General features: G+C 38.8%; 1 protein-coding gene across 1 annotated transcript in view; it reads left to right on the forward strand.

Moving 5' to 3' along the window:
* Nucleotides 1–385: 385 nt before the first annotated feature.
* Nucleotides 386–20004, forward strand: part of RIN3 (Ras and Rab interactor 3) — a 156018-nt gene continuing 136399 nt past the window's right edge. The window contains 1 exon segment of the mRNA XM_051977350.1: nucleotides 386–1716. Within this exon segment, the coding sequence (XP_051833310.1) occupies nucleotides 1673–1716 (44 nt within the window). The 5' untranslated portion in view covers nucleotides 386–1672.

The raw sequence follows: 20004 nt of genomic DNA on the forward strand, positions 1-20004 counted from the left end.
AATAATAACAATAACAAATTCTGCTCTCAAAGAATTCCCAGTCTGAAATGCAAACAAGTATGTACAAACAAGATATTGGGTAAATTGGAAATAATCTCAGAAGGAAGGCACTGAGATTAGGGAGAAAGACTTCTTGTAGAAAATAGGACAGTAGCTGGATCTTGAAGGTAGCCAGGAAATCTAGGAGGTGGAGATAAGGAAGAAGAGAGTTCCAGGAATGGGGGCTTAGCCTGTGAAAACTTTATGTTTGAGAAACAGCAAGGAAAATAGTTTCAGAAAAGTTGTTGCCCAGTGCCACTCAGCACATCAGAGCTTAGATGCAAATCCAAGTTCTTTGATTGAAATTATAGAGCCCTTCCACAATAGTCTCTCAGAGGTGATGATTTCTTCCATTTCAGGAGATGGGCAGTGAGTCATTGTGGAAGCAAGGCAGCTTCCTTCTAATATAATCTGTGTAGACGATATAACTTGGTATATGTGGGGAAATCTTTCTGATATCAAAAGAGACGCTCCAAAAGATTTCCTCTGATTCCACGAGATCTGAGATTGCTTGGTTTGCTACAGATGAATGACTTCTAAGCATGCTGAAGTAAAGCTATTTTAAATCGGGACCGGAGCATTTTTTCAGCACTGTGATGCAACTGGTGTTGCTATTGGTGAACGCTGAATTTAGTAAAGATGAAACAGACTTTGGTCTAAGAGTCACTGGGAATAGGTGTCAGAAGATAGTGAGTTCCTATTATTGGAAACATTCAAGCAGAAGCTGGATAACCGTTCACTGGTAATGTTGCAATGCCCCTTGGTAGGAGATTTGACAAATGGTCTCTGGCTTTTTTTCCACCTCCAAGGTTCTATGACGATGACAGTAAGGCACATTTATAAAGTGCACTGATCCAAGTGTAGAAAGGCACAGTCTCCTTACTAGAGACTGCAACACTGAAATTCTGGGTCTCCTGGGGAGGCTGAGTTTTAGGATTGAAGGAGTCAGTGAAGAAAGTCTGTCCTCAAAACACCCCGCCTTACCCTAATCAAGGCAAAGTCTGCTGACTCCAGCTGGTTCCAGTTAGCCTGTAGGAATACAGACAGATCCAGGCTGTAGGAATGAACCGGCTCTTTCTAAGTGGCCTGGAGCAGCCTCAGAATGTCCTCCCAGAACATTGAGTACTGCTCTCAGTACCTGCAGCTTCTCTATGAGCCGGTTCCTTCCTAGGTCCCTGGGACCCAGTTCCCCACTTCTGCCTTTCATGGGCCTGGGACCCTCAGGTCCCCGGAGCTGGAAGGCATGAATGCCTCAAAACGACTTTTGACCAAAAAAACCAACTCAAAATTTGACCAGCAAGGGACAGCCTCTTCCTGAAATCCCCCGCTCACTTCAATACAGGAAGTAGAAATAACTGAGACTGAAAAGGCAGGTCTCAAAGGCTCTTCCCCACTTCGCAGGTCTGCCCTCGGGCTGCTTGGGCCCCGGGACTGGGCGGAGGAAACCGAGAAGGACGTGTCCAGAGAGTGAAGCTTGGGCCCTCCCTGAAAAGGAGAAAAAGGGGGAGGGTGCGGGGAGGAAGGGGGAGAAGGATGCGGACCCCTTTTCTGGGGAAGCCTAGGGGCCGTTGCCTGCAGGCGGGATTCGGAAAGTCCTTCTGAAGTTTGAGCTGCCCCCAGTGACTTGGCAGGGATGATGAAACCGGCGGGGGACCGAGGAGTCGGGGACCACCCGGGGTAAGCCTTTGCAAACTCTCACTAGGAAAGGAACGGGAGGGGGACTGGGGGAGTAGTCTTCGCCCTCTGGCCTTTTGCAACAAAGGGCTCTTTCACAGGTTCTTGGAGACAGCCTCCTCAAGGAGGTTGGGTGGAGGCTCGCGCTTGTTGGGTGGAGGGACGCCCGGAGAAGGACGTCACTGGGCATCTTGCAGGCACGATTACTGGCTAAGTGCCCTATGGAATGCCCTGGGTTCCCCTGTGGGTTTGCAACCGCCGAGATAGCCATCTGGAGGTCTGGAGGGTGGGCATTGTTGGGCTGGTGAGGAAAAGACTTGGGTTTGGGGAAAATGGGATCCCCAACGCTGACGGAGGACTTATTTTCAAAGCGTCCCGAGTCACTCGCGAGTGAGTCCTTGGGTTTCCCAGCTTATCCCTCTCCCGCAAAATGAGGATTGGAAGAATGGAGGGAAATAGGGGGAAATTAGGGGATCCCAGGTGACTCAGAGCGCTAAGGGCTCCCCGGGAGCTCTAGGGTCCGTTTCATAGTCTTCCTAGAAACACGCCTAAGTGAAAAGATCAGCGCGTAACCTGTCCATGTTTGCCATAACAGTCTGGGGAAGGTTATGCAGGTTTTGGATAGACTTTGACACGGGTTCCCCAACTAGAAATGCCTCCCTCCCCCAAGAGGCGCAGCCCAAGGTGTTTGTTAATTGTCAGACTTCAGAACAAGGGGAGGCGGAGAATGAACAGATCAGGGCGGTCTAGGTGCCTACGTGGGCTGAACTGCTCAGCCCGGGAGGCCCCTGAACCTCCTCCTTCTACGTCTGCCCGGTGAAAATTCCTTTTGGTCCTGATCCGGGGATCCCTAGTGTGGAGGCGGACTCAGTTTCCCTGAAGGACTATAGTTAGAGCAAAGCGAACTATGGAAGTTTGTTGCCTTCTCTGTGCTCAGTAAGGGGAGGAGAAGGGAGCCCGAAAGCGTTAAGAGCTGAAAAAGACCTTATTATAAGAGATAGTCTTTTCCATCTAACTCCTTCATTTTGCCTTCTTAAAATTAAATTAATTTTATTCAAATACCAAAAACCTATTTTCTCTCACCCATCCCCACTGAGGGAAAAAGAGAGAAACCCTTGTAACAAATATGCAAGCTTGCATAGCGCTGGCCCTATGCTAAAAACCTTATCATTTTCTGCACCCTGAGTCCATCACTTCTTTATTAGGAAATTAAACCCATTCTTTTTGCAAAAGAGGAAATTGAGGGCCTGAGGGAGGAAGTGACCTACCCAAAGTCACACAGGTAGCACAAAGGGAAAAAAAAACCTGGCCTCAGAATGTTACCTCTGGCGCTTTCCTTCCTCGTCTCCACTTGACATACTGGAATCCAAAACAGTGTGCAGGATTTGGAGATTCGGATCCTAGTTTTGCTACTTAATTCCCTCTGTTACCTTAGACAATTGACTCAAATTTTCTGGATTGCAGTACTAGTACCTCACCTGTAAAACGAAGGGATTGCACTAGCTAACTTCTAAATTCTTTCCATTTCTAAAACTATGATCCATCCCATGATATTAATAAAGTTTTTTTAACTAGAAAGGGAAACCTGACATTCAAGCCTTTCTTGCCCTCCAACTCTCCATCCCACCTCCCACCCCCCAAAAAAACCCAATTTTTGTGCATCTCTATTTTATCTAACTAGCCTCAGGGGCTATATTCCCCTTTCCCCTCCCACCCTTCCCATATCTCCACCCGAAACTTCTCTCCCCTGGGAAATTGAAATCCTTATCTCTAGCTTGAGGAGGAGGAGGAGGAGCTGGGAGTGAAAAGGTTCTTGGATCCTTTGCCCTAGGGAAGGTTAGGGAGGGTGACATCTGGCCTTGGGGCCTAAGTGGTTAATTGCTGGCAGGCTGACGGCGCTAACGTAGAATAACCAGTGTCTGAGTGGAGTTTGCCCTGCCAATCCATCCCCAGCCTGCTTGGCCCCAGGGAGGATGACTGCACACAGGAGGTATGCCAAACCTCAGGATTTTGACTGGGCCAAGTGCAGAGGAAACACAGAGCACTGGCCAAAAGGACTGCACTTTTCAAAATCATTCTGCTTACTGTACTAAAGGGCCCTTTGTTGGACTGGAGTATCCATTTGCAGCTCTTGAAGAAAAGAATGAAGTTCTTGGGCTGGGATAAGCCAAACTGGTTCTACCAAGCCAAACTTTCCAGAATGGTCAGATTAATTTGAAGCTCCCTTAACAACACTGTACATTATAGAGCCTGCCCTCGCACAGCTGCACCAACAATTGTCTTTTTCCTCTTTTCTCAGTGACAGTCTGATGGGTGTTAGTGGAACCACAGAGTCCTTTTCATTTGCTCTTCACTCATTATTAGCAATTGGTAGCATTTTTCCATTTGATTGTTGGTAGCTTGCCTTTTTTATTTTGAGAACTGCTTGTTCATATATTTTAGCTGCTGACTAGATAAATAAGTGAGCTTAGGCTTATATATTATTATGTATTAATTCATGATATATTGTGAAAATCAGAGAGGTTTGCTTCCCCAGTTACCTGGTTTCCTTTCATTTTCATTTTATTGATTTTTGTGTGTGCAAAAAGCTTTTCAGTTTTATGTAATAATTGCCCATTTTTTCTTCTCTGATCTTTTCTATCCCTTGTTTGGTCAAGAGCTCCTTTCTCATCTATAGTTGTGAAAAAATATCTCTTCTATCCTTTTATTTTGTGATATAATCTTTTATGAATTTAGGTAGCATGTCCTTCTGAAATTTAGTATGTTACATGGTATGAGATATTGTTCAAGACAAGGTACATAATAGTTGATCTGAAACTATAGGGAAACAGTCTCCTCACTTAGAATTCCCTACACTAATGAAATCATAGGTTCAGAAAAAATAAATTATGTGTGTGTTGTGATATTTTGAGAGAAGAAAGTACTATTGTAATCAAATATGCCAACTCCCTTTACAGATAAAGAAATTGAGACAGAATAAAATAACTTACAGAGTCAAAATTTGAAAGCAGGTTTCCTTCCTCTAAATCCCATACTCTTTCCATTCTACCATAAACCTTCAGATTTCTGTGAAGTAGTAGGAAAATCTTCCTAACAATTGAAATTATCTTAAATTGAAATATGGTACCCCAATAAATAGTGAGAACTGCATCATGTGGAAGTCTTCATATGAAGGTTAGATAACCACTATTCTGAAATTTTGTAGCGGGATTTCTGCATAGAAATGAATGAGTTCTCTTCCAATTTGGAGATTCTGTGATTCTATCACTAACACCACAAGGTTCAGAGCTGTGGGATTTGAGTGTGCTTGACTCTAAGATCCCCACCATGTTTTGACCATGTCTCATCGTGTGAGCTGGTCATGTTTAGTTCTGTTCTCATTCAGTCTTGCTGAATTTAAACAGTGGAGAAAAATAGTGGCCTGGAATTAGAAGTGCTTGTCCCACATTTGTCACCCATTGTGTGACCTTGGGTAAGCCGCTTATTCATAAGGAAGAATGGATTGGACACAGAGAACTTGGATGGTACATTATAGTCTAATATATCCATAATTCAGTATGGAAGATGAAAATTTGAGGGAAGGGGGTGGATGAGAATCTTTGGCGGTTTCAGATGGATAAAAGTACAACAGTATCTTAAATTGGACTTGACTGTGGGATAGTCCCCCGTCCAATCAAATTATGTAACCATTCATATACTATAATTAGAGGAACACTTAAAGACATATCTACCATAAAATGTTGCCCCACCCCAACTTTGTCCTGCAATATTTGGAATTCCCAATCTTGGAGTTATCTTTTGAAAGGAGGCACAGTCTCTTTAAAGACTACATTGAAACATACATATTGTTGCCCACCAAAGATGATTTATTAACATACTGACTGCTATTATCACCTTAACAAGTAAGCTTAGCCTCTTGGACCATAGAGTACTAGAATGGGAAAAGATTTTAGAGGTTCTTTACATGCTGTTTCTACCCAAATCATGAATCTTTTCTCCATCTCCAATAAGAGGTCATTCAGTCTTTGCTTGAATATCTCCAACCATGGAGGTCATTCATTGATTCCTGAGGCAATCCTTTCACTTTTAGCACTTTTAATGATGGAGATATTCCTTATTTGGAAATCAGATTTGCTTTCCTATGGATCTGTCCTCTAGGACCCAGGAAAACAAATCTCATTTTTTTTTTTTTTTTTTACTATTCCTCATATAAGAAGGTTTCAAGTCTTCTTTCCCTCCTGGTCTCTCTTTCTTTTGGATATTCTAATTGTGAATGTCTTTTTTTAAACCAAAGCACTCAGAACTGAGCACAATGCTGCAGATGTGATTGACTGGGGCAGAGTGCAAAGGGAAGTCTCACCCTCGGATCTGGATATTATGATTCTGTGCAGGGCCTTAAAGGAATAGGGCATAGACCAAGTAAATTTTGAGAGGACAGAGACGGGGACTGATGAGGGCAAGACTGGGTAGAGCACTAAATACGTTAAAGCAAGGTATGGTGGAGGAAGAAAAGAATAGAGGTCAAAAAGAGAAGGGAAAGAGTTTACTTAAAACTCTTTACGGTAGATAAGTATATTTATTTCCCAATATTTTCAGAATCACCCAGGCTAATTTTATTTCTCATTTTTCTCTTACCTTTTCTTGGAAAGAGGAAGAAGACATAATTCAACTGTTTCTACTCTTCAGTTTTCCTTTCAGTTCAGAGAATTCTAGACTCAAAGGTTTTAGGATTAGAAGGAACCTTAAAACATAATACACTAGAGTTGGAAGAGACTTTAGAGATCATCGAAATAAGGAATTCTTGGGGTTTCTGCATTTTTATTTTAATTAGTAGATTTCAGTATAATTGGTTTTCTTTGTAATACTACATATTTTATTATGTATTTAAGAACATTATTCTGAGAAGGGAGTCATAGGTTTCACCATACTGCCAAAAGGGGGTCTGTGAGACAAAAATGGTTAAGAACTGCTGATCTAAGCCAATTGCCTTATATTACAGATGAGGAAAGTGAGACCCAGAGAGATCACAGCTAATTAACAGATTTTTTCAGAGCTATACTTTGTAGAGAAGAGACTATTGATTCTTTCAAATAATGTCTTCTGATAGGTGACTTACTCTGGATTAGAGCAGGGGCAGAGTGTAGATCAGATTTCAAGTGATGCTTAAAAGCAAGAAGCTAAACAAGTGTGGATAAAAAAGTCTTAGGAGAGGGGGATAGCACAAAGTACTAGATTGTGGAAGAGGAATACTTCGCGTTTTGGCTTTAGGTAGTGAGTCGGGAAGAGAATGAATTGAAGCTACAGGAAGGCAAATTTCATCTCAGCATGTGGTAAACTCTCACTAACAACATAAGAATTGTCCAAAAAAAGGAACTGTTTTGTCTTATAAGATAGGATCAGATATAAATAGATACAGAAAAAGACTGACCAAAATTAACACTTGTCTATTTGTATATAGACTTGCTTGAAAGAATGCCTCCCTGGTAATTGGGAGGCCTGGCTTCTGATTCTGTCTTATAAGACAAATCTTTCCTACTCTTCAAAGTCTAGTTCAAATCTATCATCTCCATGAAGCCACCCTGTGATCATCTCTTCCTTCCTTCTTAAAAACTATGTCGTACTTTTAGCAACTTATTACAAACCTTCCACTATTGGATAATTTAGGTGGATTAGACTTTAATTAATGAACTTTTCAGTGATTTCTACCTGTCTGTCTAAGGCTTAAAGCTATTATAAGATTTGCCCAAGACACAGCTAGTATCAGAAGTTAGGATTTAAACTAATAACTTTTTAACTCCAAGACCAGCTTTCTATCCATTACATAATATTACCAAATACATTGGACATAGAATCTCAGAATTAAAGGCTCCTTAGTAGTGGTCAGCTAGTCTGATAACCTGATAAAGAAATTTTGTTTACAACTTCCCCAATAAGAAGGCATCCAACCTCTGCTTAGGTATGTGTAGTGACAGAGAATTCACTATTTTATAAGACAAATCAGTTTCATTTTTTGACAACTCTTATATTGTGAGCCAGAGTTTACCACATACTGAGATGAAATTTGCCTTCTTGTAGCTTCAATCTATTTTCTACCGGCTCACTCCCTAAAACCAGAATCCAAAGTATTCCTCTTCCACATTCTAGTACTTTGTGCTAGCCCAAATCTTCTTTATTCACATTTATTTGGTTTCTCCTTGCTTTCAAGCTTCATTTGAAATCTGATCTACACCCTACCCCTCTTTCAACCCAGAGTAATTCACCTGTCAGGAGACATTATTTAAAAAAATTAGTGGCCTCTTCCTCTCCAAAGTATAGTTCTGAAAGGCAGTCTGCCTATGTCTGTTGCTCCTTTGCCTTCTTAGCTGAGTTCCTTTTTCACCTCAAAGGGCGTAGACTTGAAATCTTGGCAAAAACTTTTTAAAATTGTTCATATCTTTTATTTTGACATTACCTTCATTTGATAACACCTTTCATATATCCTTTCCTTTTCCTTAACTCAAAGAGTTATTATCCCTTATAACTTACAAAAGAGTAAATTTATTAAAATACCTTATAAAAGAATAAAAAAGAAAAGGAAAAAATAATTTAGCAAAACTGACCAACATTTGACATTATATGCATTATTCCCCATCCATGAATAAAAAGAGAAAGCTGCATTCTTGTGTCTCTATTTTCATAATCAAACGTGGTCCTTACTGTAACTACACAGCATTTAGTATTTTTATTGCTGTTATTACTGTTCTTTCGACTTATATTATTGTAGTCATTGTGAATTTTCATTTTGTATTTCTCACTTTGCACTCTGTGTCTTCCCACTAATCCTTACTTTTATTTTTATGATGCAGTAATACTTCATCACAATTCTTTTGCCTTTTTCCAGTGGATTAGAATCTTCTTTCTTTCTGATTATTTCCTACCAAAAAAAGTTGTGCTAAAATATTTTGTTATACGTGGGGTTTTTCTTTCTTACTTAATAGCTTGATGTTTACTCCTAGCAGTGTGATCTCAAAATACATTCATGTATATGAATGTATTAGAAGGAAAGGTCAGAAATGTTAACCCCAAGTGACGTTTGTTAGGGAATAGTGAGGCTTTTCTCCCTAAATGAAAAATGAGTTTCTGAATAGTTAACCAGAAAGAGTTAGTGGAATTTTGTGCTTAGTAGAGAAAAGTAAAACCAAGGAAACTGGGAACAGCTACTCAGCCCTTGAAATATAATGAAAGATTAGGAGACCTATTGGGAAATTGAAAGCCAATCAAATCTGACATTGGTGGTCGACCTAACTGCTCAAGAGATCTCAATCAGCAGCCTCTGCTTCCTGAAGCATGATTCTTGTCTGAATAAATAGACTGTTAGTGACAAGCACAGGCAGGAAACAAATAGTGAGTGTGCTTTACAGGCTGGGTTTGTAGAAAGATTTGGATTTGTAGTCTGCGTTTGAATTAGTTCTGCAACTTACTGTCTGTCACTTTAGGCAGGACATTTAACTTCGGGCTTCAGTTTGCTCATCTGTAAAATGTGAGAGTTGGACTAGACGTCCCTTAAGATCTCCTTTCAAGATCTAAGCTGGAAGGCCTGTGATTCATTCTGGGTGGAAAAAGGAACATTTAGCATATCTGTACATGTTACTAGCCCAATCCTTTTATTTTATGGAAGAAACTGAGGCACAGGGATCTAAAAAGTACTTTAAAATGTTTAAAGTACTTAAGGAAGGAAGGAACATTTCATTAAGCACCTGCTATGTTCCCAGCACTGTGCTAAGTACTTTACAAATGCCTCATTTAAGATGAATTCCTGCTCATCTTGTTTACTCTGACAGGAGTGGGAAAATGTGTATTTTCCCTTTGGTCATATAGGTGATAGGAAAAAACTGATGTCTCTTTGCCTAGATTTGGGTTCTCAGTGACAGGTAACTCAAGACTCTTATTGTAATTCCATCTCTCATTGTAATATTCCTTCTCTTATCAATTGTTAACCAATCAGAATTGATTGCCAACATCAGGAACACCTGCTTTTCCAAGGACATATACTGAGTCCACTACCATAAGAAGTTGGAATTCTTCAGGAGTGTCACTGACTTCTGTTATTAATAACAGCTTTATTAATAAAATTATTAAATTATCCAGAAAAAAAAAACAAATACCTTATCTGATCTTCACAACAACCTGAAGAGTTAGGTGCTATTATTATCTCCATTTTACAGTTGAGGAAACTGAGGCATAAAAACATTAAATGACTTGCCTCAGAATCATACAGCTAGAACTTCTGTCTTCTTGACACCAAGCTCAGCACTCTCTCCAGTGTACCACTCAACTCTTTAGACCAATTCTCTCATTTGAACCTCTCGACAACCTTATGAAATTAGATATTATGCGTGTTCTTAGTCCCATTTTACAAAGAAACTGAAGCTTCTTTAAAGATTTGCCTTCTGTCAGGTAGCTGGTAAACAAGCATCAGAGTTAGACCTTCTTGATTCTGGGGTCAGCATTCTAACTATGGCATCACACTTCCTTCCCCTTAGAGATCAACTTTAATCTACTCATAACCTTCCTTCCCTTCCCACCCCCCACAATGCTCCTCCTCCTCCTCTCTACTCCCTACACATAGTATTTTGTAGATTAGATTACTGAGGCTCAAGGAGGATAAACTTGTCTCAAACTAGTAAGAATCAGAGCCAAAATGTGAATCTATAACTCCATGATAAATGTTCCTTCTGCCTTAATGGGCTGCTTCTTCATCCCTAGATCCCTTCAATCATTCAATCTATTAATTGATTATTCAGTTTAGTAAAAATTGAATTAATTAATCTTATTCAGTGTCTTCATTGTGTCATGACTGGGGACATAAAGGCAGCAGGTAGATTGTAAGAACAGTTTTCTATAAAATAGGTCCAAGTGGTTTTCTTCTACAATGAAATGATTCAGACCAGTTCCAATGATCTTGTGATGAAGAGAGCCATCTACACCCAGAGAGAGGCCTGGGAGAATTGAGTATGGTTCACAACATAGCATTTTCACTCTTTTTGTTGTTGTTTGATTGCATTTTATTTTTTTTTCTCATTTTTTTTACCAGATTTTTCATGTGCAACAAGATAATTGTATAAATATGTATGTATATATTGGATTTAACATATATTTCTACCATATTTAACATATATATTGGATTAATTGGCATCTAGGGGAGGAGGTGGGGAAGGGAGGGGAAATTGGAACAGAAGGTTTTGCAAGGATTAATGTTGAAAAATTATCCATGCATATGTTTTGAAAATAAAAAGCTTTAATTAAAATATATATAGGTCCCAGATGGGGAAGTGGAGGAGATAGGGGTAGAAAAGGAAGACACTAGTAGCTGTTAGGATTAGGAAAGAAAAACCTCATGTTGGAGAAGGTGGTCCTTAAACTGAACCTTAAGAAAAGGGTAGATACTGGGTGATGGAGGTGAGAAGGGAGTCCCTTCTGGGCCTTAGGTACAACCACTAGAAAGACAGGCAAGAAATGGAATGCCAAATATGAGGAACCATAAGAGGGCCAGTCTGTCTAGAGTACAATTAGTCAGTTAGCCTGGGGTCAGATTGTGATGAGGTTTAAATGCTAAAAACATGGATCCTGAATGTAACAAATCCACTGAAATTTATGGAACAGGGAAGGTCACATTTGTGCTTTAGAAGAGTCAATTTGGCATCTGAGTGGAGGATGGATTGGATCAGGATAGTCAATAAGAGGCTATTTGCAGAAGTCTAGGTCAGAGATGAAAAATAGACCTGAGCTACAGAAAGTGGAGTCTGAGTGGAGAGAAGGGGGTAGATACCATAAGGTTTTTGGAGGTGGGAATGACAGAAGGTTTTAATAATAATTTTGTTTTTGTTCAGTTGTGTCCAACTCTGAGTGATTCTGTGCAATGTAGTACACCAATACTGTCCATGGGGTTTTCTTGGCAAAGATATCGGAGTATTTGCCATTTCCTTCTTGGATAGATTAAGGCAAACAAGTTAAGTGACTTGCCCAGAGTCACCCAGTAAGTGTCCTGGGTAATCGTATATATTTACCTAATAAGTCTGTGTGAGTAGGAACAAGTCACCTAACTTCTAAGTATGTTTCTTCATCTGTAAAATGGGGGATGATTAAATTGCCCTCTCTAATTCTTTCCAGCCCTAAATCTTACAATTTAAGGGGAAGAAAGGCTTTTCAATATATATATATATATACATTTGTGAAAATATGCAAGAAACATGAGTTTCTAGCACCACCTACTAAGGGCCTTCAGATAAGACACCTGGTCACAGTAATGTAAAATGCCTGGGGAAAGCTCTACAGTGTCTCTCTAACTCTTTTGAGGATCAATGAATTTGAAAAAGCATGTATTTAAAATTTATTACATATCAGCCTCCAAGGAAGCAAATGGAAAAGCCAATGGGCCCTCAAGGAGGGGAGTTCCTAAAGGGAGATGTTGTAGCCAAGGAAGGGAATTTTAATCTAGGAAGTCAACAAAGGGGTAATAAATGGGATTAGAGGATATTTCTTGCTTTTGCCCTTTCAGCATGTTCAGCTTAGTGGGTGTTCAATTAAGAAATGATATGAATGAGAAAGTGAATTGGATGGAATGATCCATAAAATGGTCCAGAAGAAAGAGTTCTTTCAATCAGAACTTGGAAAGACCATTGGGATCATTTAATCTGAACTTGTCTGACAAGAGAACTGTGAGAGGACAGGACAAGATAGGAGAGGACAGGAGAAAACAGGAGAGGAATGAATGGAATTTGTAAAGAGCATTGCAAAACTTAAAGTGCTGTGTAAATAAGTAAAAAAGGGCAGAGTATCATGACTTCTGGCTTTGTTTCATTCATCTTTAAAATGAAGATAATAATCCATGTCCTGCCTTGGTCACAAGGTTATTCTGGGGAACAAATGAGGTTAGGGATGTGAAAATGCTTTGTGAACTATAAAATGTACACAAATGCAGGTAATTTTTTTTATTTTAGTTACTAATAACAAGAGTCATCACAACTTTTTAAGGTTTTAAGTTCCAATGAATATCTTGAATATATTGATAGTTTACTGTCACAAAGCATTTCTTCAAATGTGAGAGGTTCAGGAATTATTATCTCCACCTTAAAAATGAGGAAACTGAAAAATAAATTGGGTTTTTCATGGTCACATGGTTAGAAAGGTACTAAATATCTAGGAATGTCATTTTGGCCACCTTATAGATGGGCAAAATATAGCTAATAAAAATTGGCATTTACAAAGAATTTTAAAGTTTACAAAGCACTTATGTTTTTTAAGCTGTGAAATCGTTCTGTAAAATATGTACTTAGAGATATTACTATCCCCATTTTACAAATGAGGAATCTGAGGATCTATCCATGAGCTTGAGTTGCCAGCCAGCTCATTAAGCAGTATATAAAACTAGACTTTACTGACTTCAAGGCTAGCATTTATCCACTATGAAATATTGCTTTGACACACAAAGAGTTAATGAGTCAGGCCAAACAGAACATCTTCCCCAGGACCCAAAAGGTGAGGGGTCCTCTAACAGTTGTATTCTGTAATGGAAACATCCTCTCAACAACAAAGAGAAAGGAGAGAGGGCCCTTTGGGGTCCTTATTATGACCAAGTATTAGGAAGGAAACATTGGGTTAATGGTTTTTTCTTGCTGTTGTTTTTTAACTTTACATCTGTGGGGTTGTTATTTCAAACTCATCTTGAAAAAGTGTATTTAATATGAAATCAAAGACACACCTGCAACCATCCCCTCCTGTTAACTTTGTAGACAAGGGTTTGAATTGAGAATGGTCCTGATGGTCAAAAAAAGGTTGTCAAAGTTTCACGGGCAGACAGACTAATTTGTAAGGCTTCACACACTAGCTGAACTTAGGCCCCTTTTAAAGCATCCTACTTCAGAATAAAACAGTAACTCTGCCCAGAGCAATGAAGCAGGTTTCAGACAAATAGAGACTTCATTTTCTCTATAAGGTTCTTACAGACCATCACCTAACTCATTTTTTGGTGTGAGAATTAGGTTGGCATAATTCACAGGTTTTAGAATTAGAACAAATCTTAGAGTTCATATAGACTTTCAGCTCTTATGCTAAGATCTATGAACTTTTGAGGGGTGAGTGAACTTGATTTCTGTTTGTGTGTGTGTTTGTTTAATATTTTGATATCTGGGTTTTTTTTTTTTTTTTTTTTTGTTGTTGTTGTTGTTTGGTAATGTCCAATTCTTTGTGACCTCAGTTGGGCTTTTCTTGGCAAAGATACTAGAGTGGTTTGGCATTTTCCTTCTCCACCTTATTTTACAGATGAGAAAACTGAATTACATGATTTACCCAAGGTCACATAGCTAGGAAGTGTCTGAGGCTGGATTTTGAATTTAGAAAGATGAGTCTTCCTGATTCCAGCCTAGCATTTTTATCCATTACACCACTGACTGTATTAATAACTTACTCTAATATAATTGGTTTCCTTTTCAATTTACTTATTTTATTTTATGTATTTAAAATTTTTTATTCTGAAAAAGGATCCAAAGGTTCACCAGACTGCCAAAGTGGTCTATGACATTAAAAAGATTTTAAAAAAATAATTCAAAAGGTTAACCCTTTACTGAACCAATGAGGAAACTGGGTTCCTCAAATTTCAAAGTTGAAAGAGACAAGATTTTACCCAGTCCAAACCATAATTGGGGAAAAAAAAGTCCTTACTACATCATACCTAAGTTGTGATCCAGTCTCTAAAGATTTCTGGTGATGGGGATCCCACTCCCTATCTAGGATAGCCCATTCCACTTTTGGATAACTCTAATTAAAAGAAAGCTTTCCTAAGAGCAAGCCTACATTTTTCTCTTTGCAGCTTCTTCTCATTCTCTTGGTTCAGCTCTCTGGGACCCATAGAGCAAATCAAATCCCTTTTCCATATTATAATTCTTCAAATGCTTGAAAAAAGCTATCCTATCATGTTCTTCTCGCCTCCCTCACCTCTCCTTCATCTTTTCTTTTTCTGTTTCATTTATTTGATCGGTATGGCATGGACTCAAGGCTGTTTACCTTTTTCTAGATATTCCCCAGTTTATCAATCAATAAATATTCTTACTAAATGGTGATACCCAGAACTGAGTGCATTATTCATATGTGTTCTGAAAAGGACAGAATACAATCTGTTGGGTTATTGTTTTTATCTTTTGGGTTGTTTGTTTGTTTTTTTTAACTTGTAGCAGGAAAAAACAATGCCGTGTAACTGGTTCAATTATCTTGAATTTTTTTTTTTTTAATTCAAGTATAAGATCCAGAGTCATCCATTTTGTAAAAAGGAAAGATAAGATTTAAACCCAGTTAATATGATTTGGACACCATTTTTAGTTTTCTGGGAAGCCAATCATAAAGATGTAGGGAACCATCCGGTGATAGAGAGGCACTGGAACTCCTCCCAGTCACCTCAGCTTGAGGTAGAGAGTCACCTCAGCTTGAGGTAGAGAGTCACCTCAGCTTGAGAACTGGGAAAGCGATATGAATGAGAAGAAGGGATATAATCTCATAACACTCAGGATTATACAAGAAATGGATTGGGGAGAGGGGAATAGACATGGGGATATGTATAAGAAAAGGGAACTAAGCAGCTGCCTATCCACATTTTAAAGAATCCCATGAGCTATCTTGAAGAAGAAAAGAAAGAAATAGTACAATGGAGAAAACACTGAATCTCAATTCAGAAGGCAAAAGTTTTAGCTCCTGTCCTCCAACATGTTATCTATATAATGTTAAACAAATCATCACTTAATATTTCTGAGCTTCCTTTTTCTCATCTGATCCAGTGGTATACAGGAGCCAGCCATCAATATTGAGGGCCTAATTATTTAATTTCCAGTGTGAGATTTTACACCTTGGAAATTGACAACTGATCCAGATTTGGCCTTGATTTATTGTTTTGTTGATTTGGAGAGACATAAGAAAATGATAATAGTGTAGATTAAACATGAAAAAATATCATGGGTATTTTTTAGGAGGAATAGGGAAACCATTTTTTAAACATCTACCAGCATACCCTTAGTGTAGATCAGTTGTCTCTAATGCCTTTTAAAGTTCTAATATCCTGTGAATCTATCCCTTAGGAAGAACATCCAGAGTATTGGAGGGAATGGGAAGAGAAGACCCTCTTTTCTCCAATTTGCTTTGGAAATTAGGGGTTAAGTTGCAGGAAATGTAACTGATTATTTGTATATGTCTTCTGGGTGACTTTGAGCAAGTCATTTTTACATTTGTTGGCCCTAAACAATGTTTTTAAAAAAATCTTAGATTAGATAATCTCTAAAGGATCTTCAGTTCTGATACTGTACACTATTATCTGAGTTTATCAGTCTAACTTTTTTTTTTAGCAACAGCTAGAGAAATACCTCCTCCCTCCCCCATACTGCCTCCCTAAGTCACCATCCAGTCACCAGCAGCACCGGGTCCCTTCCTTATCCCTGAAGGAACAGGATCTGAGGGGATTGTTCTAAGTTGGTTTCTTGTATAAGGATATGCACAAATTCCCATTATACATTTGGGAAGGATATTTCTCCCCTCCCTCCCATTTTTACATGTTGGAAATAAAACCCGGTAAGCTATGAAACATAGATTCTCTTTTAGAAAGAAACAGCAAAGCAAGCGTTTGTGGTCAAGACCTAGTATTTTTGAGCCTGAGGAGCTTATTCAGGCCACATCCTATTTAGTAATTGCACTAGCCACAAATGCTTCTGTCCTACCTACCCTCTAAACTTCCCATAGCAATTCCCCAAGCCCCTGAAGCATAGATCTGAATGGAAATATTCCGAATGGAGAAAAGGATCTAGGGAGAAAGGAATGTGAGAGCAAGAGGTTTTTCCCAAAGAATATCTGGAAAACCCAGAGCTGTAATTGGTAGAGCAGTGTTCCCATGGGTCCTTGCACAGGGTTGGCTGCCTTTCTCTGAATCAGATCATTGCACAGGGGTGAAATTGTGGAATCTCAGAAGTAGAAAAGACACTGGAATACTGCTTTTAGGATATCAGAGCTGGAAGGGAACTTAGAACAAAAAAACAACGTGAAGGAAAGAAGGAACCCTAGAATTACACAGTGTTAGAGCTGGAAGTTGGAGGGAGAAAAGGATCTCAGAAGAGATATGGGACTGCCCATTAGAGCTCCACAATTTTTCTGAGAGTTGGCCCTGCTCACTGCTCATTGCTCACTGAAATTTTTTTGCAAGGTTGAAGGCCTTGTCATCATATTCGCAGCTGTTCTTTATGCTATCAATTCTCCCAATTTGCTTTCTCACCTTGTTTTGTCTCAGATCAGCATTCAGAGTATATTGAATAGATTTGAATTTGGTTGAAGACCCTTGTCTATCATCCCAAATAAAACATGAAATGCAATTCCCTGATTAACTTCCTAATTGTTCTTTCCTGCTACAGGTTTCTGCAGTAAGAAAAAACAATTAGAGATTCATCAGGGTCTTGTTTATACTATTTTGGTCAATAATAGTATGGAAGAACAATTAGAAAAACTCATGAGTCCTATTTATCCATGAGTTCTATTTTAAGATTAGGAGGATCCTGCAGATAATAAATCTTTACTATGCTAAGCACCATACTAGGTTATAGGAGATTTTCAGATAATCAAGATGAGGTTCCTAATCTCAAAGAAATCTGAAATCTGGTAGAGGAGATATGAAATGCATACAAATAACTGGCTTTTTTTTTTTTTTTTTTTAAGAATATGTTAAGTGTTTAAGAGAGATGTGTTACTGGAAAAAGGAGGTGGGCTTTTCTGGGAGTGAGACTGAAGGATAACTGGATGAGGCATGTGCCTTGTATTCTGTATAAGCAAGGAATGTCAAGGGATTTAGAGGAAGTTGGGTAGCTCCCTGTGAAATAATTGTGAGGATATATAGATATATGGGGATATGTGATTCCATATGGATAGATGGAATTTTGAAGTTTTAAAAAAATAATTGAATTGTTTAAGAGGCTATCCATATTGATGAATTTACCTGCATAAGAGAAACATAAAACATTGTAGCTAGGTAAAGAAAGATTTGGGGGAGAAAAGGAATAAAAATCAGGGAAAACTTCATGGAGAAGGCAAAATTAAGGCTGACTACTTGAAGAATATAATAGTAGAGAGAGGAAGAATATTCTAGGCATAGGGAATAAGATGAAGAAAGATAATAAAGCTTATGTCAAATAAGGGGGGTAATGAATAATACGATTTGGCTAATACAAGGGCTACCAAGAGTATGTGATGGGAGCTGAATGATGGAAAGGTAAGCTGGGGACAGATTGTTTAGGACCAATGTGTTGTGTTTCATAGAATGAATAATGTGAAGCTAAGGAAGGCCATAGGGACCATCCAATCCAACCCTCTCATTTTCTAGGCCTGAAGCACAGGGAGAGGGAAAGTGACTTTCAATATCACATAGATAATCTGGCCAAAGTTTAATCAAATAAAATCTGATTAAATTAATCATTTGGATTCCTACTTTCTGTCAACCTCTTAGATATACATAGGGGCAGCTACATGGCTCAATGGATAGAGCTCCTGGTCCAGAATCAGAGAAACACAAGTTCAAATCCAGCCTCAGACACTTGCTGGATGGTATGTCTGCTTCAGTTTCCTCATCTGCAAAATAAGCTGGAAAAAGAATGGCAAATCACTCCAGTATCTCTGCCAAGGAAATTCCAAATGGGTCAGAAAAAATTGGTGATTACTGACCAATAGCAAAGCCATACAAAGCTAAAAATGAGAAAGTCTCTGCCCTCAAAAATCTTACCTCATCCAGAGAAGGGGAAGGATGAAGGGAATAAACATTTGTGTAGATCCTTCTATGCACCAGGTACTCTGCTAAGTGATTTTATTTCATTTGATCCTCACAATAACCTTAGGAGGTAAATGCTATTATTATTCTCATTTTATAGTTAAAGAAACCAATGGAGGCACACAAGGTCAGTCAGTAAGTGAGGCTGGATTTGAATTCATGTTTTTCCGACTACATACTAAGCACTCTGTCCACTGTGCACTTTTGCTATCTCTGTAGGATAAGAGCATATAACACATACAGATATATGTTTAAGTACAGTGAAATTTCAGGAAGGAGAGACTAGTAACATCAAGGAAGGGATCAGGAAAGACTTAAAGTAAGAAGCAATATGTGAGCTGGGTCTTGAAAGCCAGAGATTCTAAGTGATAGAGATAAGAAGGGAGGATGTTCCATGTGTAAAGATACTGAGGCAGGGAGAAGAAATACTGATTTCAAGGAACAGTGAGATCAGTTTGACAGGAAGGCAGTGTGAATAACAGTAGTATACAGAACAAGTAAGGAAAGGTAGATAGGAGCTAGATTGTGAAGGTCTTCAAACCAGGCCAGGGCCACTGCAGATGTTGAATGGGAGAGTGAGTTAGTGGCAGATCCCAGATTAGAATTCACCTCCAAGTTCAATGCTCTTTCCTGTACCTCAATTTCAAAGAAGAGTCTCTAATTCTCTTTTGATGAGCATTTAAAAAAAAATAATAATAGCTACTAGGGGCAGCTGCATGGTGCAGTGGATAGAGCACCAACCCTGAAGTCAGGAGGACCTGAATCCAAATTTGGTTTCAAACACTCAACACTTCCTAGCTGTGTGATCCTGGGCAAGTCACTTAACCCCAATTGTTTCAGCAAGAAAAAAAGTAAAATAATAGCTTTTTTATTTTCAAAATACATGCAAAGATAGTTTTCAACATTCACCTTTTTAAAGCCTTGTGTTCCAAATTTTTCTTCCTTTCTTCCTTCCCTTCATGTCCTCCCCTACACATCAAGTAATCCAATATATGTTAAACTTGTACAATTCTTTTAAACATATTTCTACATTTATCATATTGCACAAGAAAAATCAGATCAAAAAGAGGGAAAGAAAGAGAAAGAAAAAGAAAACAAAAAGCAAGCAAACAACAACAAAAAAATGAAAATGCTATGTTGTGATCTACACTCGGTCCCCACAGTCTTCTCTCTGGGGGCAGGTGGCTCTCTTTTATAACAAGTCTATTGGAATTGATCTGAATCACTTCACTGTTGAAAAGAGCCACATCTAACAATTTTGATCTTGATGGGCATTTGATAATGATTTCAAATAAGTTAGAGTGGCTTAAACTGAGAGTCGTTTAATTTTCACTGTGAACATTTACACCCTAAAAATAGGCAAACAGGGGACAACTAAATGGTACAGTGGTTAGAGTGTTCAGGAAAACCTGAATTCAAATTTGGTAAGAGAAAGTAAAGATGTATGCTTCAATCTGCATTCAGACTCC

This window comes from Antechinus flavipes, chromosome 2 (assembly GCF_016432865.1).
Source record: "Antechinus flavipes isolate AdamAnt ecotype Samford, QLD, Australia chromosome 2, AdamAnt_v2, whole genome shotgun sequence".
In the NCBI taxonomy this organism is placed as follows: Eukaryota; Metazoa; Chordata; class Mammalia; order Dasyuromorphia; family Dasyuridae; genus Antechinus; species Antechinus flavipes.